This window comes from Oncorhynchus mykiss, chromosome 24 (assembly GCF_013265735.2).
Source record: "Oncorhynchus mykiss isolate Arlee chromosome 24, USDA_OmykA_1.1, whole genome shotgun sequence".
NCBI lineage: Eukaryota > Metazoa > Chordata > Actinopteri > Salmoniformes > Salmonidae > Oncorhynchus > Oncorhynchus mykiss.
The window spans coordinates 16,919,671-16,944,455 of record NC_048588.1 but is presented as its reverse complement, the minus strand read 5'-3'; the positions used below and the strand labels follow the sequence as shown (position 1 = coordinate 16,944,455).

General features: G+C 42.1%; 1 protein-coding gene across 5 annotated transcripts in view; it reads left to right on the top strand.

Annotated features, from left to right (window-relative positions):
* LOC110503880 (LIM domain kinase 1) overlaps positions 1-23,349 on the top strand; it is a 72,187-nt gene extending 48,838 nt beyond the window's left edge. For 3 of the 5 annotated variants that reach the window (XM_021582494.2, XM_036961281.1, XM_021582495.2), the window contains 13 exons: positions 1,368-1,477; positions 3,566-3,766; positions 4,397-4,502; positions 4,786-4,982; positions 5,533-5,722; positions 7,163-7,249; positions 8,780-8,911; positions 9,177-9,236; positions 9,761-9,826; positions 16,465-16,618; positions 16,808-16,863; positions 17,738-17,895; positions 18,383-19,794. In XM_021582494.2, the coding sequence (XP_021438169.1) occupies positions 1,368-1,477; positions 3,566-3,766; positions 4,397-4,502; positions 4,786-4,982; positions 5,533-5,722; positions 7,163-7,249; positions 8,780-8,911; positions 9,177-9,236; positions 9,761-9,826; positions 16,465-16,618; positions 16,808-16,863; positions 17,738-17,895; positions 18,383-18,572 (1,707 nt within the window). In that variant the 3' untranslated portion in view covers positions 18,573-19,794. Of the gene's footprint in view, positions 1-1,367; positions 1,478-3,565; positions 3,767-4,396; positions 4,503-4,785; positions 4,983-5,532; positions 5,723-7,162; positions 7,250-8,779; positions 8,912-9,176; positions 9,237-9,760; positions 9,827-16,464; positions 16,619-16,807; positions 16,864-17,737; positions 17,896-18,382; positions 19,795-20,825 lie in introns of those variants that run through there. The other 2 variants (XR_005039323.1, XM_021582496.2) reach the window with 2 other exon arrangements.
* The last annotated feature ends 1,436 nt before the right edge of the window (positions 23,350-24,785 follow it).

Genomic DNA, 24,785 nt, shown 5'->3' with positions numbered 1-24,785 from the left:
CTTATTATTGATTAATTCCTTAATGTGTTCCATTGACTTCCTCCAAGCAGCCCGAGGGTACTCTCTCAGTGTGGGTTCTCTGGTTTCCATGGGAATGCTCCCTGGGGGGGGGGGGGGCAGCAGACAGGGCTGTTTTGTTGTTGTTGGTATCTATATTATCGACCATTTAAAAGCACTGTGCCACTCTTAAAGGAAGTTGCTAGTGCCACACTTTTTTTATGAGGCTTGCAGCAGTGGAAGCCTCGAGATGGGGGGGGGGAGTCATAAGAACAGTCATTTTTTTCTCTTTATTCTCATATTTCATAGATTACTCTTCTTTGTTCAGTATTCCCCCCATCTCTCACATCCCTGAAAACTCCCCCTCAGTGAAATTTGAATTGCAGATCATTGCAGCTCTAGAGTGCTTACCACACCCACCTCAAGCCCAACCCTCTGCTGATCAGTGCAGAAAATGAGAGAGAAAGAAAGCGGGAGAGAGAAGGAAATGGGTAAGAGAGAGAGAAGAGGGAGGGATCTAGAGAGGGGGGAGGTCTAATCAGATCTTCAACCTGTCTTTGAGGAGCTACAAGGTCACCAGGTTCTTGTTTAAGTAAAGCCCTGATTAGCCCTATCCAACCAGGAATGTTTTCCATTTGCATTTAAGGTAATTCTACCTGTGTGGGTTCTATGTATAGATTAGCATTCCATGTGTAAGTCAAGCCCTAGTGGTTTTACATCCTTCAGTAAATTACCATACATATAAGCTATAAGGAAACCTTTTGCCAAAAGCTTTCTTAAGTGGCACCATTTAGACCAATTTGCCTGGTTACTATGTTGAGCCTGTGTGATTGTAGTATCTGTTTGTTTACAAATCTAGTCGTGGTCGGTAATTTAACTGGTTCTGCTGTTTTGAGCCGCAATTCAATTCTCAGCTACCTGCTTCTGCCAGTGATTGGATTGAGCTAGATAGAAACCAGCCTGAAGCTAACAACGCTGATATCAGCCACAGCAATCTAGCCCTCCTTGCACTGGTTAACCTGCATCTGCCCTAGTTTGTTTCTCCATTTGTTGCTGTTATTGCGATGTGATGCATCTACTGACCTGAACAAATAGTGAACATATAGTAGACTTGTAGTACATTCTCTTTGCTTTGTTTAATGTTTGACCTGTCATTGTGTTGTTTTGTAGATTTCTCTTTGCCTTGCTTTTCCGTCTTGGTCAGACAGGTGGTCATTGCAAGAGAATAATTTGGTTTGCAGTTGACCGGCCTGCTGAAATAAAGGTTGAATAAAAAGATGAAAATAAGTTGTTTAGCTGACTCTTAACCCTACCTAGTAATCCTACTCTGACCCTCCCTCCCTGACCCTCCCTCTGCGTGTGTCTTCCAGGTCGCAGGGGAACAGAAGTACCACCCAGAATGCTTCACCTGTCTGAACTGCAGAGCCTTCATCGGAGATGGAGACACCTACGCACTGGTGGAGAGGTCCAAACTATACTGGTACATTGTAGTGATCATACAACTTTATTTATAAAATGATCCTCATATATTTTAGTCAGTGCTAATAGGGAGTAGGGTGTAGAGATTCAGCAGACTAAAGGGAAGGTCATTATTTGTCTTGGAGACGAGAGGTTATAATTTGTTCATAACGTTATTACAGTAATACCAGTGCTGTGCAGCCTGGCCACTGTAGCCCAAACAGAAATAGAAATGTGGAAATAACGGTAGTGGTGGATAGAGAAGCAACGGACATGAAGCAAGGAAGGGGGTACTGTATGACACGCACACACACACACACCCTGACACGAGGAGGGAGGAAGGGATGTTGAAATGCAAGCAGTCATTGTCCTGTGAGCTCTGAATGGAAGTGTCAGTGTGTGTGATGGGAGGTTGACTAGATCATTATTCTGCCGTCTGACATTCTGGCACGATGTTAGAATATCATTTCATTCTATCAGGTGATGCTCACAGAAATGTAAATGATCACTTACATTACCATTCAATTACCATTTGGGGTCACTTAGAAATGTCCTTGTTTTTGAAAGAAAAGCACATTTGTCCATTTAAAATAATCAAATTGGTCAGAAATACAGTGTTAATGTTGTAAATTACTATTGTAGCTGGAAACAGCTGATTTTTTTGTAATTTTGTTTTATTTTTTATTTTTTTAACCCTATTTTTCTCCCCGATTTCGTGGTATCCAATTATTAGTAGTTACTGTCTTGTCTCATCGCTACAACTCCCGTACAGGCTCGGGAGAGACCAAGGTCGAGCAAGGTGCTTCTTAACACAGTGCGCATCCAACCCGGAAGCCAGCCACACCAAGGTGTCGGAGGAAACACAGTACACCTAGCGACCTAGTCAGTGTGCACTGCGCCCGGCCAACCACAGGAGTCGCTAGTGCGCGATGAGACACTGGCCAAACCCTCCCTTGTGCGACCTCCCGGTCGCGGCCGGCTGCGACAGAGCCTGGGCTCGAACCCAGAGTCTCTGGTGCGATGCAGTGCCTTAGACCACTGCGCCACCCGTGAGGCCCCTGAAACGGCTGATTTTTTATGTAATAATACAGAGGCCCATTATCAGCAACCATCACTCCTGTGTTCCAATGGCACGCTGTGTTAGCTAATGCAAGTTTATTATTAGAAAACCCTTTTGCAATTATGTTAGCACAGCTGAAAACTATTCTGATTAAAGAAGCAATAAAATTGGCCTTTTTTAGACTAGTTGAGTATCTGGAGCATCAGCATTTGTGGGTATGATTACAGGCTCAAAATGGCCAGAAACAAAGACCTTTCTTCTGAAACTCGTCAGTTTATTCTTGTTCTGAGAAATTAAGGCTATTCCATGTGAGAAATTGCCAAGAAACTGAAGATCTCGTACAACGCTGTGTACTACTCCCTTCACAGAACAGCGCAAACTGGCCCTAACCAGAATAGAAAGAGGAGTGGGAGGCCCCGGTGCACAACTGAGCAAGAGGACAAGTACATTAGTGTCTAGTTTGAGAAACAGACGCCTCACAAGTCCTCAACTGGCAGCTTCATTAAATAGTACTCGCAAAACCCCCGTCTCAATGTCTACAGTGAAGAGGCAACTTCGGGATGCTGGCCTTCCAGGCAGAGTTCCTCTGTCCAGTGTCTGTGTTCTTTTGCCCATCTTAATATTTTAATTTGTATTGGCCAGTCTGAGATATGGCTTTTTCTTTGCAACTCTGTCTAGAAGGCCAGCATCCCGGAGTTGCCTCTTCACTGTTGACGTTGAGACTGGTGTTTTGAGGGTACGATTTAAAGAAGCTGCCAGTTGAGGCGTCTGTTTCTCAAACTAGACATTAATGTACTTGTCCTCGTTAAAAATCTGCCGTTTCCAGCTACAATAGTCATTTACAACATTAACAATGTCTACCCTGTATTTCTGACCAATTTTATGTTATTTTAATGGAGTAAAAATGCCATTGTGTATAAGAACAAATTGCATTTGCATTCTTATTTTTCTGTATTTTCTGTATTAATATAGCATTACGGATATTCATACACTTGTCTATTCTATCTATGCTGACCTCCCCCTGCGTCTCTGCCCCTTCTCCCTCCACAGTGGCCACTGTTACTACCAGACCATTGTGACGCCTGTGTCCCTGTCAGACTCACCATGCTCCAGGATCCCCCACACGGTGACCCTGGTGTCCATCCCAGCCTCCACAGACGGGCGGAGAGGGATCTCAGTCGCCATCGACCAGCCTCTCAGCCCTCTCAGTCCCAACGGCTACGGCCCTGAACACACGGTCAGGGTGTCACAGTGAGTATAGAGGAAGGATGAGGGGGGTAGGAGGGATGGAAGGTGAGAGAGGGGGGTAGGTAGGCAATGGGAGGGTGGAGATAAGGAGGGATTGGGAAAGAGAGGGGGGGGAGCGAAAGAGGGAAAGATGATTCCTTATGTTAGTGGGATTTCCTAGTTGAATTAAAAATGGAATAGAATTGTAATAAATACACCAAGGGAGGGATGGATTGGGGGAGGGAGGGGAGAAGGGAGGGGGGATGGATGGGGAGAAGGGAATGGATGGGGAGGCTAACAGAAGGATTGGAGATGAATGAACAGAAGACATGGAAGTCAAAGAAAATCACAGACTGGAAGTTAGGGAAGGTGAGGACATTGTTATTTAAATCCAGTGTAGATTAAATACTATACCCATGTCCTTGTACAACAAAAGGGATGGATAGGATCAAGCAGTATATAAGCAGTCCGGTCTTTTATCTTTCCAGTTGACCAGTATATCATTCTGTACATGGTAGATTTTCTAAAGTCTCACTCTGTCATACTTCCTAGACTTATGATGTAACCACTCGGCTAATGTAATGGCAGAAAGATGGATATCGAGGTTAAATGTGTGTCCAACTGCTTATCGCTGTTCTCTCATTCCTTCTCCAGGGTGGACTCTGAGTTGATCAGTCCAGATGTGAAGAACTCCATACATGTCGGAGACCGGATCCTGGAGATCAACGGAACACCCATCAGGAACGTTCCTCTCGATGAGGTAACCAACTGACATCTCTTCTACCTGTGTTGCTGTTAGACATCAATGACATTGATATTAGTGAGATGTTAAATGAAATTCAAGGCTTGATGTTAGAAGATCTAAGTTTAAGTCCTCACTCATGTTTAATCTACAGAAATGGAGTTGACAGACACTAGAAGGCAATCTCATTCACTCCACCAAAACATGAACACTCTTAGCCATGCTACATGCTATGCTAGATTCTACATGTTATGTTACATTCTAATGCTAAACTGATCATCTTTTTCCTCCGCTCCACCAGATTGACCTGCTCATCCAGGAGACCAGTCGTCTGCTCCAGCTGACCATAGAGCACGACCCCCACGACCAGGGGGGTTCAGAGGGGGAGACGGTGGACGGACCCCTGATCACTCCTCTGTCTGGCGGTCCCAGCCCCATCCTCCCCATCACCCAACCCCCACACCCAGACATCAATAACCTACGCTCACGCATGATCACGTAAGGACTAATCTCAGTGCTATTTACAGACGCACAAATACATGCTGTTTTAGACATGGTGTTTTGGTTTATTTCAAGTACAGTATGAATAGGATAGAAAATGAAAGAAATACGTGACAAAATACAGATTTATATCAAATCTTCAGCCAAATGAATGTATGCATAAATAAAAGCATTCAATGTGTACTAAACACATTTTAGACATAATTAGCTTACATGAATTACATTTTATTGGTGCAAATGTGTGGGCTGACACACATTACATTATTTCAGCTCTTCAGTGAAATGGATGAGCAATGTCTAACTGCAGTTACGCTGTCGCTCCAATTTCATAATTAGTATATAACGGTAGTAGATGCTAGACTGATGCCTTATGACAGGGTTGGCAACGTCGTTTAACACTGTGAAGGGCAGTATGGATGCACATCAGTGATCCTGTGAGACTGATGATTTATTTTTCTTCGTCTGTTCCATCTTTCTCTTTTTCCTTCTCTCCACCTCTCACTCCCTTCTTTTATCTCTCTCTCCCTCTCTCCCCCTCTCTCTCCAGACGGAGCTACAGTATTGATAAGTCTCCGTGCTCCAGTAACGCAGCGTCCCCTCTCTCTCAGAGGAAGGACATTAACCGCTCTGAGTCACTGCGAGTCGTCTCCAACAGTCGAATGCACCGGATCTTCCGGCCCTCAGACCTCATCCATGGAGAGGTGCTGGGAAAAGGCTGCTTTGGACAGGCCATCAAGGTAAACACACCAACATGATGACTTGGGTATGATGTGGACATTGTCTGTTCAACTGTCCTCTCTGTTAAAGATGACCATGGAAAACCATTTAATTTTGGGGGACAATTCCAACACCTTAACCTTTCTAGGGCAGGCTCGACAACATTCCACTGAAAAGGCAGCGCGCAATTTTTTTGAAATATGTAACTTTCACACATTAACAAGTCCAATACAGCAAATGAAAGATAAACATCTTGTTAATCTACCCATCGTGTCCGATTTAAAAAATGCTTTACAGCAAAAGCACAACTTATGATTATGTTAGGTCAGAGTCAAGTCACAAAAACATACACAGCCATTTTCCAGCCAAAGATAGGAGTCACAAAAAGCAGAAATATAGTTCAAATTAATCACTAACCTTAGATGATCTTCATCAGATGACACTCATAGGACATCATGTTACACAATACATGTATGTTTTGTTCGATAATGTGCATATTTATATCCAAAAATCTCAGTTTACATTGGCACGTTACGTGCAGTAATGTTTTAATTCCAAAACATCCGGTGAGTGTTTTTCACAGAATTAAAGATGGACGTATCCTCTATGCAACCACTGTGTCAGATTTCAAAAAAACTTTACGGAAAAAGCATAATCTGAGAACGGCGCTCAGAACCCAAAACAGCCAGAGGAATATCCGCCATTTTGGCGTCAACAGAAGCAAGACCGAGTCTCTCTGCCAGACCACTCACTCAGAGCTATTATGAGCCCCTCCTTTATAGTAGAATCCTCAAACCAGTTTCTAAAGACGGTGACATCTAGTGGAAGCCCTAGGAAGTGCATCCTCATTCATATCTCACTGGGATTTCAATAGGCACTGTTTTGAAAATTGATTTCTCACTTTCTGTTTGGATTTCTTCTCAGGTTTTTGCCTGCCATAGGAGTTCTGTTATACTCACAGACATCATTCAAACAGTTTTAGAAACTTCAGAGTGTTTTCTATCCAATACTAATAATAATATGCATATATTAGCATCTGGGACAGAGTAGGAGGCAGTTCAGTCTGGGCACGTTATTCATCCAAAAGTGAAAATGCTGCCCCCTATCCCAAAAAGGTTTTAAAAATCCCACTTCACACGCGTGAATGTGTCAAATGTTACTGCGTAGGAGCAGTATAGTCTGTGTTCAAAAGTTCCAGAAGATGGCAGCATTGAGATGCTTTACAGAATGGCCTCAGATGAAACCAGAAAGTACAGTAGCCTATATGTGCATTTGCTGCTTGGAAGATGCACTCAAGCAGGGAGTAAATATCTGCTTTGAGAGGGAGACCACATATATCCAGGGTTTTTATTCCCAGATTCCCAGAGTTTACCTGTTGGGGTGAAATTAGCTTTGAACGGAAAGTACCCCCATTCCCCGTGGCGCAGACTGATGAAATCACGGTGTGTGTGTTTCTGCAGGTGACCCACAGAGAGACAGGGGAGGTGATGGTGATGAAGGAGCTGATTCGTTTCGATGACGAGACGCAGAGGTCATTCCTAAAAGAAGTGGGTGACCACTCTTTCAAACTTGACTTATTTTGCCTTTGTTGATGTGTCACCATCATGGTTCAACAAGGTCAAATCAGGAGATACATTGAAATTCTAAATTCAATTTGCTTATAAATGATTTTAGATAAGCCTTATATATTAAAGGTTTATGAAGGTACACCATCCATCTCTTTCCTTTATTCCAATGATTTGAAACACCACACACAATGACAATCTCTGTGCTTGTCCCAAAGAGCTCCCACTTCTTCTAAGGACAGTACAATCGTGTGCTACGTACTACAGAACATGTATCGTCAAGAACAATGCTTGGGCATAGTTCAGTGACAGAGATCACAGACCATGTTTCCAACCCTGGCCTCTATTGTTAACACTGCTAGTCTAGGTTTACCATAGAGTGTAGTTTATCAAGCTCGGAATGTCATGTTTAGATGACAGTAATACACACCACTACACCTCGTAAAAAGTACCCCACCCTAATTAGGCTGTGAGGGGTGGACAGACAGTCATTAGAGGAATACACAGGTATATACCCTTTGCCACATCCCACCCAGATACACAGACACTCACATCGACAATCAAATGCACACTCGCCACACATGTGCACACATACAAATACACTATTCTACCCTGCATTCTACTCTCCTCTTCAGGAAACAATGTGTGAACACTGAGGTGTGCAGGTTAACACCCGTAGTCCTTTAATAACTCTGTAAGCAGTTAAAACAACAGGCCATGACCGCCCACCAACAAACAGAGGAATGCAGACTGAGGTTTGTTTTATAACTGTTTTTATTAGTGCCCTGCCTGCATAACACTCCAATTACAAAGGAAGGGCTCAGCTCTCTCGCAAACTAATCACACATCACAAACACCGCCTTGGGAATGGTTTCCTGAGTTCCTAAGTTCAAGATGTTTTTTTAAGTTGTTTGATGGATTGGAGTCTTGCCTTTATGTTAGAGACATGGTAGTCCTTTTTAAAACCGTTGGCCTTTTGAGCCTTGGTGCCCATTTTAAATCAAAGCCTTCAAAATAGTTTTCTCCCTCCCTTCCCTTGACTTCAGAGTAGCTTATGTAATGTTTACCTCCTTTAGGACCTAATCAGTTTTTCTCTCTTTGGGAAGCTGTAATAACCACGTATTATTCCTGTTTCTTGTTACAATTATGTCAAGTTAATGACAGGAGAGGAGACATCTTATGTGTTTAGACCAGGAGGAAATGGTTATAGACTAAAATCAAAGTCTAGAAGGAGGAATGTCCATCTCACAGAGACCCTCAGGGCGGGAGACAAGGAGGTCTTTCACTAATTATGTAGCTACCCACCCAGTTCATATAACTACTGCTTTCACTAAACCCACACAACACAACCACTCCCACCAGCTCCTAGATGTTTGGTCTTTATGAGGAGTCAGGACTAGGACAGCTCCTAGACTGTAGCTCTAAAAATGGGTTCAATAACTAACAAAAATCCCACATTTAAACCTAAAGTATCTTCCAAGACTTAAAATGTGTACCCTCCTCCCTCTCCAGGTGAAGGTGATGCGTTGTCTGGAGCACCCCAACGTGCTGAAGTTTATAGGTGTCCTCTACAAAGACAAGAGACTCAATTTCATCGCAGAGTACATCAAAGGAGGAACCCTGAGGGAGATCATTAAGAAAATGGTAACGGTGGTGTGTCTGTGTGGGATTTTAGTACTTTGTTGTGTGCACTTCTGTATGGGTGTCCCACTGCACCAGATTGTGTGTGTGCGGTTGGGTGGCTGTGTGTCCCCATGAGTGCATAGTTGCGTGTTGTACATTGTGTCTCAGAGTCATCAGAGGATACAGGATTAGGATTAGAGAGCCTCCCTTTAGTTTTAATCACTGGTGTTTATGTTCTGTGAAACATCCAGAGTCTGATTCTATCCTCGGTTTGTCTTACTAACAGGATATCAACTACCCTTGGAATCAGAGAGTGAGCTTTGCTAAAGACATCGCTGCAGGGATGGTGAGTGAATGATCCATGCCAAATGGAATGTATAGAATGCCTCTAGAATAAAACCAAAAACAGATCAGAAGCCAGTATGCACTGTGGGTCTTGTCGGGACCAGGGCACCAGGGTTCACTGCTGCAATCAGAGAAACGGCAGTGCAGTGGTGGTGAATAGAATGACAGACAGTGCAGTCAAACTAACCATGCTCACACTGCCCTCCAGTGGAGATCTAGAGGAAGTGTTGCAGCAGTGTTGTTCACACGTGTAGCAGATTTTCCCTATATGAAAAGTATAGCTTGAATTCCTTCTGGATTAGGGCATCATGGGTAGTCATGGTGTGTTGCCTTTGATTTGGGTTTACAGTGATGAATATAGCACATGACTGTAGATTAGTGAATGTACAAAGGCTATACTCTGAAAGAAGAACAATGCACATTTGTTCCACTAGGCACTGGTTTGAGGTTTAGACTTAATACCTAACTCTTGTTTTCTTTCTTTCACTCTCTTTCCATCCCCCTCTCTTTCGCTCTGTCTTCCAGTCATATCTGCATTCCATGAACATAATCCACCGCGACCTGAACTCATACAACTGTCTTGTCAGAGAGGTGAGTACAGAGATGTAAGGTGTGTTCTCTCTCAGGGGTGCGTGTTTTCTTTGAGGGTTAAGAGTTTGCACCTGTATGTCTAGATCACATACAGGTTTGTCTCTCATTGAAAGAGATGTGACAATGGCGATGTACTGACATTAGACACAGAGAAACCTTTGTTAGGGTAAAGTACTGTACAGTAGAGTGTTTGTACCTCTCAAAGTCAACAGTCATAGTATTCACACTCTTCTCTTTATTTCTCTATGTTGTTGAGTGTGCTCTCTCTCTCCACCTCTCTCTATCTGGCATGTGTCTTTATGTCTGTGGTAAGATGAATAGTCTTGTAGGTAGGTTTGCAGTGTGTATGGTATTTTAAGTATTGTGATGCAGCAGATGTGACTCTGTGTGTGTGTGTGTGTGTCCTCTGTCTCCCTTAAGAATAACAGTGTGGTGGTGGCAGACTTTGGGCTGGTGTTGATAGTATTGTATTATACAATTTCAAAAACATTACAATACATTCACAGATTTCACAACACACTGTGTGCCCTCAGGCCCCTACTCCACCACCACCACATATCTGCAGTACAAAATCCATGTGTACGTGTGTTTATAGTGCGTACAGTGCCTTGCGAAAGTATTCGGCCCCCTTGAACTTTGCGACCTTTTGCCACATTTCAGGCTTCAAACATAAAGATATAAAACTGTATTTTTTTGTGAAGAATCAACAACAAGTGGGACACAATCATGAAGTGGAACGACATTTATTGGATATTTAAAACTTTTTTAATAAAACAAAAACTGAAAAATTGGGCGTGCAAAATTATTCAGCCCCTTTACTTTCAGTGCAGCAAACTCTCTCCAGAAGTTCAGTGAGGATCTCTGAATGATCCAATGTTGACCTAAATGACTAATGATGATAAATACAATCCACCTGTGTGTAATCAAGTCTCCGTATAAATGCACCTGCACTGTGATAGTCTCAGAGGTCCGTTAAAGGTGCAGAGAGCATCATGAAGAACAAGGAACACACCAGGCAGGTCCGAGATACTGTTGTGAAGAAGTTTTGGATACAAAAAGATGTCCCAAGCTTTAAACATCCCAAGGAGCACTGTGCAAACGATGATATTGAAATGGAAGGAGTGTCAGACCACTGCAAATCTACCAAGACCTGGCCGTCCCTCTAAACTTTCAGCTCATACAAGGAGAAGACTGATCAGAGATGCAGCCAAGAGGCCCATGATCACTCTGGATGAACTGCAGAGATCTACAGCTGAGGTGGGAGACTCTGTCCATAGGACAACAATCAGTCGTATATTGCACAAATCTGGCCTTTATGGAAGAGTGGCAAGAAGAAAGCCATTTCTTAAAGATATCCATAAAAAGTGTTGTTTAAAGTTTGCCACAAGACACATGGGAGACACACCAAACATGTGGAAGAAGGTGCTCTGGTCAGATGAAACCAAAATTGAACTTTTTGGCAACAATGCAAAACGTTATGTTTGGCGTAAAAGCAACACACACCATCCCCACTGTCAAACATGGTGGTGGCAGCATCATGGTTTGGGCCTGCTTTTCTTCAGCAGGGACAGGGAAGATGGTTAAAATTGATGGGAATATGGATGGAGCCAAATACAGGACCATTCTGGAGGAAAACCTGATGGAGTCTGCAAAAGACCTGAGACTGGGACGGAGATTTGTCTTCCAACAAGACAATGATCCAAAACATAAAGCAAAATCTACAATGGAATGGTTCAAAAATAAACATATCCAGGTGTTAGAATGGCCAAGTCAAAGTCCAGACCTGAATCCAATCGAGAATCTGTGGAAAGAACTGAAAACTGCTGTTCACAAATGCTCTCCATCCAACCTCACTGAGCTCAAGCTGTTTTGCAAGGAGGAATGGGAAAAAATGTCAGTCTCTCGATGTGCAAAACTGATAGAGACATACCCCAAGCGACTTACAGCTGTAATCGCAGCAAAAGGTGGCGCTACAAAGTATTAACTTAAGGGGGCTGAATAATTTTGCACGCCCAATTTTTCAGTTTTTGATTTGTTAAAAAAGTTTGAAATATCCAATAAATGTCGTTCCACTTCATGATTGTGTCCCACTTGTTGTTGATTCTTCACAAAAAAATACAGTTTTATATCTTTATGTTTGAAGCCTGAAATGTGGCAAAAGGTCGCAAAGTTCAAGGGGGCCGAATACTTTCGCAAGGCACTGTATGTTATCGTGTATGCATGTGTCTGTGCCTATGTTTGTGTTCCTTCACAGTCCCCACAGTTCGATAAGGTGTATTTTTATCTGTTTTTAAAATCGAATTTTACTGCTTGCATGTGTTACTTGAAGTGCAATAGAGTTCCATGTTGTCATGGTTCTATGTAGTACTGTGTGCCTCCCATAGTCTGTTCTGGACTTGGGGACTGTGAAGAGACTTCTTATGGAATGTCTTGTGGGGTATGCATGGGTGTCTGAGCTGTGCGCCAGTAGTTCAAACAGAGTGCTCGGTCCATTCAACATGTCAATACCTCTAATAAATACAAGTAGTGATGAAGTCAATCTCTCCTCCACTTTGAGCCAGAAGAGATTTGACATGCATATTATTCATATTAGCTTTCTGTGTTCATCCAAGGGCCAGCTGTGCCGACAGTTCTGAGCCAATTTCAAAAAGTCTGTTTTTGTGGCACCCGACCACACGACTGAACAGTAGTCCAGGTGCCACAAAACTACGCCCTGTAGGACCTGCCTTGTTGATAGTGCTGTTAAGAAGGTAGAGCAGCGCATTATTATGGATGTACTTCTCCCTATCCTAGCTACTGTTGTATCAATATGTTTTGACCATGACAGTTTACAGTCCAAGGTTACTCCAATCAGTTTAGTCACCTCAACTTGCTCAATTTCCACATTATTAATTATAAGATTTAGTTGAGATTTAGGGTTTAGTGATTGATTTGTCCCAAATACAATGCTTTTAGTTTTAGAAATATTTAGGACTAACTTATTCCTTGCCACCCACTCTGAAACTAACTGCAACTCTTTGTTAAGCGTTGCAGTCATTTCAGTCGCTGTAGTAGCTGACATGTATAGTGTTGAGTCATCCGCATACATAGACACACTGGCTTTACTCAAAGCCAGTAGCATGTCATTAGTAAATATTGAAAAAAGTAATGGGCCTAGACAGCTGCCCTGGGGAATTCCTGATTGTACCTGGATTATGTTGGAGAGGCTTCCATTAAAGAACACCCTCTGTGTTCTGTTAGACAGGTAACTCTTTATCCACATAGCAGGGGGTGGAAAGCCATAACATACACATTTTTCCAGCAACAGACTATCATCGATAATGTCAAAAGCAGCCCCCACAATATTTTTATCATCAATTTCTCTCAGCCAATCATCAGTAATTTCTGTAAGTGCTATGCTTGTTGAATGTCCTTCCCTATAAGCGTGCTGAAAATGTGTTGTCAATTTGTTTACTGTAAAATAGCATTGTATCGAGTCAAACACCATTTTTTTCCAGGAGTTTGATTGGTTGGCCATTTTGAGCCAGTAAAGGGGGCTTTACTAGTCTCAGGTAGCTGAATGACTTTTGCTTCCCTCCAAGCCTGGGGGCACACACTTTCTAGTAGGCTTAAATTGAAAATATGGCAAATAGGAGTGCCAATATCATCCGCTATTATCCTCAATAATTGTCAGACCCCGGTGGCTTGTCATTGTTGTTAGACAACAATCATTTTTTCACCTCTTCCACACTCACTTTACAGAATTCAAAATTAGAATTATTTTCTTTCATAATTTGGTCAGGTATACTTGGGATGTGTAGTGTCAGCTTTTCATGCCTAAATTTGCTAATCTTGCCAATGAAAAAATAATTGAAGTATTTGGCAATATCATTTGGTTTTCCTTTTTTCCCAAAATGTTATTTAAGGTGCTCCAAAGCATTTTACTATTATTCTTTGTTATTTATATTTGTTTCATAGTGTAGTTTCTTATTTTTATTCAGTTTGTCACATGATTTCTCAATTTGCAATATGTTTGCTAATCAGTTGTGCAGCCAGACTTATTTGCCATTCCTTTTGCCTCATTCCTCTCAACCATACAATTTTTCAATTCCTCATCAATTCACAGGGATTTAACTGTTTTGACAGTCATTTTCTTAATAGGTGCATGCTTGTTAGTAAATTGAATAAGCAATTTCATAAATGTGTTAAATGCAATGTCTGTTTGCCCCCTCTATATCTGTCTGTTCCTCAGTTTTGTTCCCCGTGTCAGCATGGATGTCATTATTTTCTCCCTGTCCAGATGTAGTTCCTGTTCTGTTTCATGTCCGTGTTTCATTAAAATGTTCACTCCCTGTATCTGCTTCTCGTTTCCAACGTCGATCCTTACAAATCCGATGGTTCTGGATACTGCTTTCAAGCTCATTTCTGCAGCATAAGTAAATATGTGATCAATACATGTTGATTTCATTCCTGTGTTTGTAACTACCCTGGTTGGTTGACTGATAACCTGAACCAGGTTGCAGGCACTGGTTACAGTTTGAAGCTTTTTCTTGAGTGTGCAGCTTGATGAAATCCAGTCAATATTTAAATCACCCAGAAAATATACCTCTCTGTTGATATCACATACATTATCAAGCATTTCACACAGATATCCAGATACTGACTGTTAGCACTTGGTGGTCTATAGCAGCTTCCCACCAGAATGGGCTTTAGGTGAGGCAGATGAACCTGTAGCCATATTACTTCAACAGTATTTACCATGAGATCCTCTCTAATATTTACAGGAATGTGGTTCTGAATATAAACAGCAACACCTCCACCATTGGCATTTCTATCTTTTTAAATGTTATAACCTTGTATTGCCACCACTGTATCATCAGAAAATTTGCCTAAGTGAGTTTCAGAGATTGTCAAAATATGAATGTCATCTGTTACTAGCAAATGATTGATTTCATGTTGTCGTGGGTCTATTTTGAGCACTTTCTTCTGGGATGCTTACTTGTTTTTATTGCTTTACTGGGAAGCGTAGCATAAGTACATTTGCTCATGTTATTTATGTTAGTGCAGGGTGAGCTGCACACAGTGGACTTCCTCCTAGGGCACACTGGCTCAGTGCTAACAGTATAAATCTGGTTCATAGGCACATGATTACTGCATACAATAGCTGTAGGATCAGCAGAGGCAGTTAAAGGGACAAATTAGGTTACTTACATTGTGTCTACCAAACGTCCCTGGTGTAATGTACATTTGCTGAGCAACACAATGGTAGGGATTAGCTGAGCTGGGCTTGGGTCATTGATAAGTCATTGTCTCAATACAGCCTTATAATGCTGTGAAAGGATCCAGGAACACAAATGATTTGGGTGGATCCCATCCTCCTTATAAAACCTGTTTTGTTTCCAAAAGATGTCGAAATTGTCAACAAAAGTTACACCCATTTAGCTGCAATAATCACATAGCCAGTTGTGAAGAGAAAACCCTGCTAAAGCGTTCCATGCCATGATTCTGAGAGGGCACAGGGCCAGATATGATGGGTATTTTGTGAGTGTCTAGCAGAGAGTCAATCAGCTCTTCATAATGTCATTAACACCCCCATTACCTACGATAGAATCGATTTCCATGTCCTGACGTAGTACATCCGGGAGAAGCTTAGTAAAGTCATTTACTCGAACTCCGGGATAGGACATTGTTTTTGCACCAGGAACGGTCATATTTCTTACCATGGAGCTGCCCAAAATCACTTCTGGCGAGAAGGACGAGGAAATCTGCCCAAGTCCCACGCTTCACAGGATTCGGAGAACCCTTTATGGACAAGCGAGAGGCAGGATAACTTAAGCCCGTTGCTCCTGGCGCCTGCTGCCGGCCTCCGACAGATGGAGAAGCCCCGCCGATGTCAACTTCGAACTTGTAGTAGTAGGCACTGCGGCCCAAACACAGGCACCCCGAGCGACGAAGGTGCAGGAAGATCAGGCTCCAGGACGGTGAAACTATTAGTTGTTTGTATCCACTCCGGGCCTCTCGTTGGGGCTTACACGGCTCATGACATGCGACCATCATTGATTGCCTTGCTCCTAATGCTGTGCTCCTTCGACTCCGCTATCAGATGGGGAGCTCTGTTCAACACTGGCCAGTCTGATAACAACAAACGACAAGGCGGAGAAAACACTGTCCAGCCACCGGCGTAGAAAATTTAACCATTCCACTCTGCGTTTTCCCCAGTATCTTACGTAGGCTAGTGACCTGGGTGATCAAGGAAGCCACCTCAGCCTATAATCCTCGGCAAGTAAACAATTGCCGCATTGGAACTCCAAGTTATCCGGTTTGTCTCAAAACCAAGGGTAGTAGATACAGCTCCTACAGCGCTGGAACCATTCATTTATTTCTCCAGACAAAGAGGCTCTATTGCAAAACTCATCTGGTACCAACTTTGTTAGCTTGATGGCTAGCAGTTTAGCGTCTCAGTCAAGCAGGCTTCATCCTGTCTGTTAAGCAGGATTCCGAGACAAGAAATAGAGGTCCTAGCTGTTAAAAGTTCGGTATTCGTATTTAATGAATAGCGGTTTTGTGTGTTTTTCTAGCATACAATGTTCAGCTGCTCACTCTGATCACGTATGAATGACTCTGTCTGCTCTGTTTGTCCCCTCTCTGTCTCCCTGTAGAATAACAGTGTGGTGGTGGCAGACTTTGGGCTGGCTCGGCTGATGGTGGAAGACAAGATCCAGGACAAGAGTCTCCTGCAGAAGAAGCCTGACCGCAGGAAGAGATACACTGTAGTAGGCAACCCCTACTGGATGGCCCCGGAGATGATCCACGGTATGTGGGGTTGACCTGTTTTAACCACCATTGCTTGAATTGCACTTAAATCGAATGACTCAACCAAATGGGTTTTAAACAGAAAAATGTGAATTCTTCAGTTGTTTCAACACTACATACTGTAATACATTATGTCAGTACTCTGAAACGAATAACCTCATGTTTTACTTGGAATGTCTTCTCTCACAGGGAAAAGCTATGATGAAAAGGTGGACATCTTTTCCTTCGGGATCATGCTTTGTGAAGTGAGTGCCCATGACAGCAGAATATGGAAACAAAATGGAAACAATAGTCAAACATATGTGTTCCTCATTAAATCCTTTTGAGTTATCTTAAACTAGAGAAGGAGAGTGAGAGACCAACCAAGCAGCATGGTAACCATTAGGGTTGGTTACAGCAGCAATGGGCTGAACTGCTCTGTTAAAACATTAAAATAAATCTGCAGTGAGAGATGCAGTGGGTCTATCTCCACATGGACGCCATTAGCCAGGGACTCTACAGAGGCAGGATTACAGAGGGGAAGATCTCTTTATGTGGTGGGTGACTGACAGGGACAGGGGCTGCCTGTGGTCTAGATAGCTGATCTGGCTTCGTTTGGTGGTCCCTTGGGTCCCATTGGGCATAACCTCAGTCCCTCTATGCTTGGTATACCCTGTTATTGGGGACTGCCTTTCCCCTGGGCCTGGAGTCTCAGAACAATAAGTCAGATGTACATATGTAGGATCTTAATTTGACCTATTGTCACAGCAAAATAATCCTGCAGGAACAGGATTTGAACGTTTAGTCCATAATGTCGCTTGATTGGTGGTTAGGCCATTAGCTGGCCAAAAGCAGGCTATATGGAAAGTGCAATACTGTTAATATAACCTTCTGTTATCGTTGGTTTTCATTGAACTTATGTAAATCACAAAGCTCAATTGCATTTCCTACGGTGCATGAAAGAAAATAGTGATCAAATTAAGATCCTACATCTGTAGGTTTAAATAAGAATCTGGCAAGCAGTCGTGATATCTGATCAGTTTTTGACTAATGTTCCAGCTTCATAACTGGTATTATAACTTATAACAGCAGCGTCTTTTGCCCTTTCCTTACTGTGAACCTCTCTCTCTCCCCCTCCAGATCATCGGTAGGGTGAATGCAGACCCAGACTACTTGCCCAGGGCCCATGACTTTGGGCTGAATGTGACAGGCTTCTTAGAGCACTTCTGTCCTCCAGACTGCCCCCCTGCCTTCTTCCCTATGGCTGTCCTCTGCTGTGACCTGGATGCTGAGAAACGGTGAGTGTGTAGTGTCTGACACTGACCTAAGTCATGTATCACCATGCTGTGTGAGATTTTGGGTATAGATTTTTACCTTCTGTACATGGATGATGCATACAGGAACACTTTTCCAGGTATTTGTCTATAAAGTTACTTATGAGTGGAAACTATTGTTTGATAATACTATATATGTTGAGTCTTGGTTTATTATAAGTCTCGTGTCCCATAACTTCCATGGTAACTGATTTATGGGCTCCCGAGTGGCGCAGCAGTTTAAGGCATCACTACAGACCCTGGTTCAATTCAAGGCTGTATCACAGCTGGCCGTGATTGGGAGTCCCATAGGGCGGCTCACAATTGGCCCAGCGTCGTCCGGTTAGGGGTTTGGCCGGGCTAGGCCGTCATTGTAAATAAGAATTTGTTCTTAACTGACTTGCCTAGTTAAATAAAATGTGATCTAGGTTGACATCACTAACCTAAGACTGATTGGCTCTTCTGTCTATAGCCCCGCCTTCACCAAGCTGGAGGAGTGGCTGGAGAACCTGAAGATGCACCTCGAGATCCGCCTGCCGATGGTGTCCGAGCTCGACGCGCTACACAAAGCATTCTGGGGAAACCACACTGCCCCCACCATGGCTTGCACAGCCTTGCGGTCTGAAAACGGCCTACCCCCGCACCCCGAGACTCCGGAGTAGAAGGGATCCGGAACAGAGCGGAATGCTGCTTGTCTCAGCCCATGAGAGTGGGCAGAGAGAGGGGGTTATGGTGGTGGCAATGGAGTAGTTGCATTGCACTGTCCAGGGAGGGCTGGGGCAGGAGCTCTGTACGTACCTCCTCATGCCACAGCAGTCACAGTGGTCATGTAGGCTGACAGTGGGCTGCCGATGGGCTGTATAGACTCAGGGGAAACGAGAATGGGAAAAGCCAGCCTTGCCTAAAGGCACTCACCCATTCAACTCCAACCAAGAGAGACTCACTCAGACTAACATTACCACTATCATAGCTTCAGTCTGATGATTGCTGTACCTTAGCTGAATGACAGGTTGGTAACTGCTAGCTAGCAGTATCAGTCAATCCCAGCTGTGAAATCATCCATCTTAACACTCATGTAATCTTTATCTTATGGTGTTAAATCATATTCAGACGTCTCTAAAACAGAAAAGAAGAAAGGATGCTTCAGCCTCATTGGTAAGGCTCCTTCCTCCAGAGTATTTGTGCAACAACGTGTTTGAAAAGTGTTCCTCTGTGTGACTTTGGTTTGATTTTACGATATCAAAACCGCTTTTTGAAATGCTAAAGAAAGGGGCCTTTTATGTGGATAAAACACATAAGTTGAGACGCACACACACAGTCCGGATGTAGAATATAATCGAGCAAAAGCTTTTGAGCATAAACAAAAAGCTTTTTAAACATTGCATGACTGTAAATAGCCCAGTCTGTGTCCAGTAAGCCTTGTCTGTTGTCTCCTCCTCTCCCCCTCTACTGATGACATGTGTGTCCCAAATGGCATCCTATTCCCTTTATAGTGCACTGCTTAAGACCAGGTCCCAAAGGGTATTACCAAAGTAGTGCATTATAGGGTGCCATTTGGGACGTATTCTTAAAGTGATATCCCTGGTAGTGTAGAATACATGGTCCATGAATGACTGTGTTCCTTCTCTCACTGTGCAGCACTGACTTCACTTTGAGGTAGACTTCTTTCATACCTTTTGTACATTTTTCTATTTCATTTGAGTTTATTACTCTCTTTCTCCTTATTTCATTCACGTCGAGGTGAAATCTTGTGTATTCAAACAAACGTTTGGACACACCTACTCATTCCAGGGTTTTTCTTAATTTATTTTTACTATTCTAAATTGTAGAATACTAGTGAAGACATCAAAACTATGAAATGACACATATGGAATCATGTAGTAACCAAAAAAGTGTTAAACAAATCAAAATATATTTTATATTTGAGGTTCTTCAAAGTAGCCACCCTTTGCCTTGACGACAGCTTTGCACACTCTTGGCATTCTCTCAACCAGCTTCATGAGGTAGTCACCAGGAAATCATTTCAATTAACAGGTGTGTCTTTCTTTCCTTCTTAATGCGTTTGAGCCAATCAGTTGTGTTGTGACAAGAAGGGGTGGTATACAGAAGATATCCCTATTTGGTAAAAGACCAAGTCCATATTATGGCAAGAACAGCTCAAATAAGCAAAGAGAAACAACATTCCATCATTACTTTAAGACATGAAGGTCAGTCAATACCGAACATTTTTAAGAAGAGACTGTGAATCAGGCCTTCATGGTCAAATTGCTGCACAGAAACAACTACTAAAGGACACCAATAAGAAGAAGGGACTTGCTTGGGCCAAGAAACACGAGCAATGGACATTAGAACAGTGGAAATCTGTCCTTTGGTCTGATGAGTCCAAATTTGAGATTTTTGGTTCCAACCGCCATGTCTTTGTGAGACGCAGAGTAGGTGAACGGATGATCTCCGCATGTGTGGTTCCCACCGTGAAGCATGGAGGAGGAGGTGTGATGGTGTGGGGGTACTTTGCTGGTGACACTGTCAGTGATTTATTTAGAATTCCAGGCACACTTAACCAGCATGGCTACCACAGCATTTTGCAGTGATCCCATCTGGTTTGCGCTTAGTGGGACTATCATTTGTTTTTCATTATGACAATGACCCAACACACCTCCAGGCTGTGTAAGGGCTATTTGTGAAGCTGGCATTCCAGGTGAAGCTGGTTAAGAAAATACCAAGAGTGTGCAAAGCTGTAATCAAGGCAAAGGCTACTTTGAGGAATATAAAATATATTTTGTATATATAAAACACTTTTTTGGTTATTACATGATTCCATATGTGTTATTTAATAGTTTTGATGTCGTCACTATTATTCTACAATGTAGAAAATAGTACAAAATAATAAAGAAAAAAAACTCTTGAATGTGTAGGTGTGTCCAAACTTTTGATTGGTACTGTATGTAGCCAGTGATATTATAATATTGTAAATGTTTTAAATATTGTAAATGTACAGACATATTTTGTATACTTATAATGTATGCTACATTGTTATATTTTTATTGGGCTACCTGTTGAAATTAAGGAGAAGAAGAAAAACATAAAAAGTTAGTCAGTAGTAGCTGATATGGAGCAGATTCCTTTCAACAGTGATGATGACTTCCTGTCTCGGGATGCCATGGTGACAGACAGAGATAAGGGTATTTTAGGAAGTTAATACGACATAATAGAGCATCTTAGGGTCCTAGCTCACCCCTAACTACCCTCACTGTAAGTGTAAGCACTCTCACATGATGTGTCCCATTTACTCCCATCGTCGTCTCTCTGCATATCAAACGATTTTGTCTACAGCAGCCTTTGATCTGGTCTAGACTCCAGAGAGTGCCCTGACAATGACCTCGGCTATAACTACTCCGTAGGTATCGCCTCAATTGAATGTAATCATAACAAGAGAATCAACTCAGTCACATAAAAATAAGGTTATGTAATTTGGCATTATATACCAAACCACATTTACGCTTTATTCCTCTCAAAAGAAATTGAGGATGATTTGTTAGTTGTTATTATAGAGCTCTTTAGTCATCCATAGCAGGACAGATGTTGTGGGAAGTGTTGGAGACAGACAGACAGACAGACAGACATGTCATAGTGCCTGTCTGACCACAATCCTCTCTGTCCTGGAGAAAAACCTAGTCACAACCCTAGTCTCCTCTAACATGGAGCTCCCTATGGGAGGCCCTCTGTTTACACACAAACTGCTGGCTGTAAATATGATCTATATTATATGTCTGTCTGTCGTTGTGCATCGCATACTACACTCTTGAAAATAATCTCTTTTACTGTATGTCAATTCTTCTCTTGAACACATTGTCACTCATTCTCTCACTCGTGTTCTTTTTCCATCAAACATTTTTTCTATTCCTCTTTGCACTAGAAGATGAGCTGCATGGTGTACTTTCTACTGCGGTCACTTCTGCTGTAAAACCAAGCTATTATTTTCACTTTATAACAGAAATTGTTATTGAAAGGAAAGAAAGAAAGAGTAAGGAAAGAGTGTACAAAGGAGAAGGAAAAGATGAAATAAAGAAAAAACACAGCATCTCTTTTGATATATAACGACTGAAATCTTTTTGTATAGATTTGAGTACTTTGATTTGCACTTTCAATGTTGGATTACTTGTGATAAAGAAATAAAATGACGTTGGCTGATAATATGAATGCAAGTCACTGATGGCGCCTTTCAATTCAGTTGTAAACATGTGTCCTGGGAAATTCTTCCTTCTTCGTAGCAAACCAGAGTTAGGTGGCCATTCTGATGACTGCAGGTATTGATTATTAGATAACTCTAATGTCATAGCATGTCTGTGTCTAAACTGGTTCACATTTCAGACATATGCTCAACTTTAAAAACATGGAACATGCAACTTTGAGGGGTACGAAAGAGATGCCTCGCAGGCCTACCTTTTAAATGTCCGAACTATTCAGCCTTGTTATTAAAAATGATTCTAGTTTGCTACAGAGAGGATGAAATAACCATGGTCTGCCTGCTGCCTATAGACCGATCCTTTGTGAATGAAGTTCTGTGTCTTCTTGACTGCTCCACCTTACTGTGATGTCCAGAGAGGTTTAAAGCATTGTTAGTCTGTCATCAAAAGAAAGCCCTTTTTACACTATTGTGCTGAACCGTATAGCGCTGGCTAGATATTTTCCTTTCCAGAACGATTCCAGAAACTAGGGTGGAAGCGAAACAAGACCAAATCCATTTGGCTTGTCATGGCTCAGTAATGTGAAAAGGTTATACTTACTGGCCTATTCAATCTCCACAATCGCAGTAGTACAATAAGCCTCCAATGAGCATGAAGTCCTCTACCTACCTGTCAAAGTATAAAATAAGTACCGAAAAATATATCTTTCTTATGTACATCTTCTGCTAATGTGTTAATCAATGGGCATAATGGGAATTTAATTTAAGTATGTATAGGACTTTGCCATGTTTGTGCGTATGTATCACCATGTCTGTCAAAGCCACATGGATGAGAATGTTTTCCGCACCACTTCTTTGCAAAGAATCCTTACTGCTGAACAATATGCTGTGCCTTTGTTTAAAGCTAGCCTTGCCAACAACTAGACTCAACACGTTTGTTTGAACAGATTTTTTTGTATAAAATTCAAGTGCAAGCCTGATGATAATGAATGGATTTAACATCGTTGCTGACATTTTGTTTTATTTTGATGAGACGTTCCGCTTGTTCTGTATCATATTTATATTTTCCATACTTCTCCATCATTTTTGATATCTTAGGGATTGTGGTTTATTTGATTTACTTTATATATATTTTTTAAATGTACACAAGCTGTGAACTATTCTGCACTTTAATCCTGAACGTGAACATTGAGAACCCTAGGAGACCACTATTTCATCACAGCTGGAATAAATGTGTTGCTCTTTTAATGAAATTAGAGGCCTGTGTGTCATTTATTGTATGGTTATTTATATCCTTTACATTTGATATGACTACTATATAAAAGAGTACTACTGGAGTAGGAGGAGATTGTGTCTACAATGGAGGACAGGCAGCTCTGGAGGACCCACCTTTCAACCCTTCTGTATTCTGTCTTATTCTACTGTATCTTAGTCTATACCGCTATGACATTGCTCGTCCAAATATTTGTTATATTCTTAATTCCTTTACTTTAGATTGTATCTGTTGTTAGATAATATTTGTCATATTACTGCACTGTTGGAGCTAGAAACACAAGCATTTCGCTACACCCGCAATAACACATTTGATTTGATTTGACCAACCCCAGATGATTATGATGTCACGGCTCCTCCTCTGCAGTGCAGGGGGCGGTTCCTCCTGCAGGCAGAGGAGGGTCGTTAGTGATTGGAGTCACCTGGGCTCAGGGTATTTAAACTGCTGCTTCACTAATCTCTCTCTCTGCTCCTCCAGGTATGATCTGGTTTTGTTTGTTCCTTTGTAGTTTTGCATAGTTTTCAGTCATTCACACACAGATTCACGCATCCCTGCACTTTACATGCACCTTACATTATGATACTTTCACACCTCATTCCTTTTTCTTTGTTTGAAGTTAATAGTTTGGTTTATAATAAAGAACCTTTTTGATTGGCCTATACCTGTTGTTCGTGTCCCCTCATTTTTGCCACAGGCTATGAGCCGGCCTGTGACGATGCTACAACTAAAGCAGTCGTCACCTCCTCAGTGAAATCCTTTAACTTTCTCACTGAAGTTAAGTAGGCTACTGACTTCAGCATTGTGATGAATGAATTTAGCTTTTGCTCTCAAGAATTAACTCATTTCAAATTAACTGAATAGCTGAAAAAACATTGTTTTCTCTTCAACCAACAAGTTATATTTTCCTACACAGTAGAGGTGGCCAAGCCTCTTCCTGGAAAGCCACTGTTTGTGCTGGCTTTTGTTCCAGTCCTGCTCTAACAGATCCTATTCAGCTACAGTAATCAGGTCTTGATTAGATTCAAGACCTGATTACTGTAGCTGAACAAGATTGATTTATTAATGGGATAACTAATCAAGTACGGATAAATTAAGTGATTTAATATTCATTAAAGGAAATGGGGCTCTCGAATGGCACACTGGTCTAAGGCACTACATCGCAGTGCTAGAGGTGTCACTACAGACCCTGGTTCGATTCCAGGCTGTATCACAACCGGCCGTGATTGGGAGTCCAGTGTTGTCCGGGTTAGGGTTTGGCTGGGGTAGGCCATCGTTGTAAATAAGAATTTGTTCTTAACTGACTTGCCTAGTTAAATAAAGGTTAAATAAGTACAAAATTATAAAGAAGCAGTCATTATAATATGTCAACACAACTAGACCAGGTATTCCCCACCTGGGGGTACATACGTGCAATGC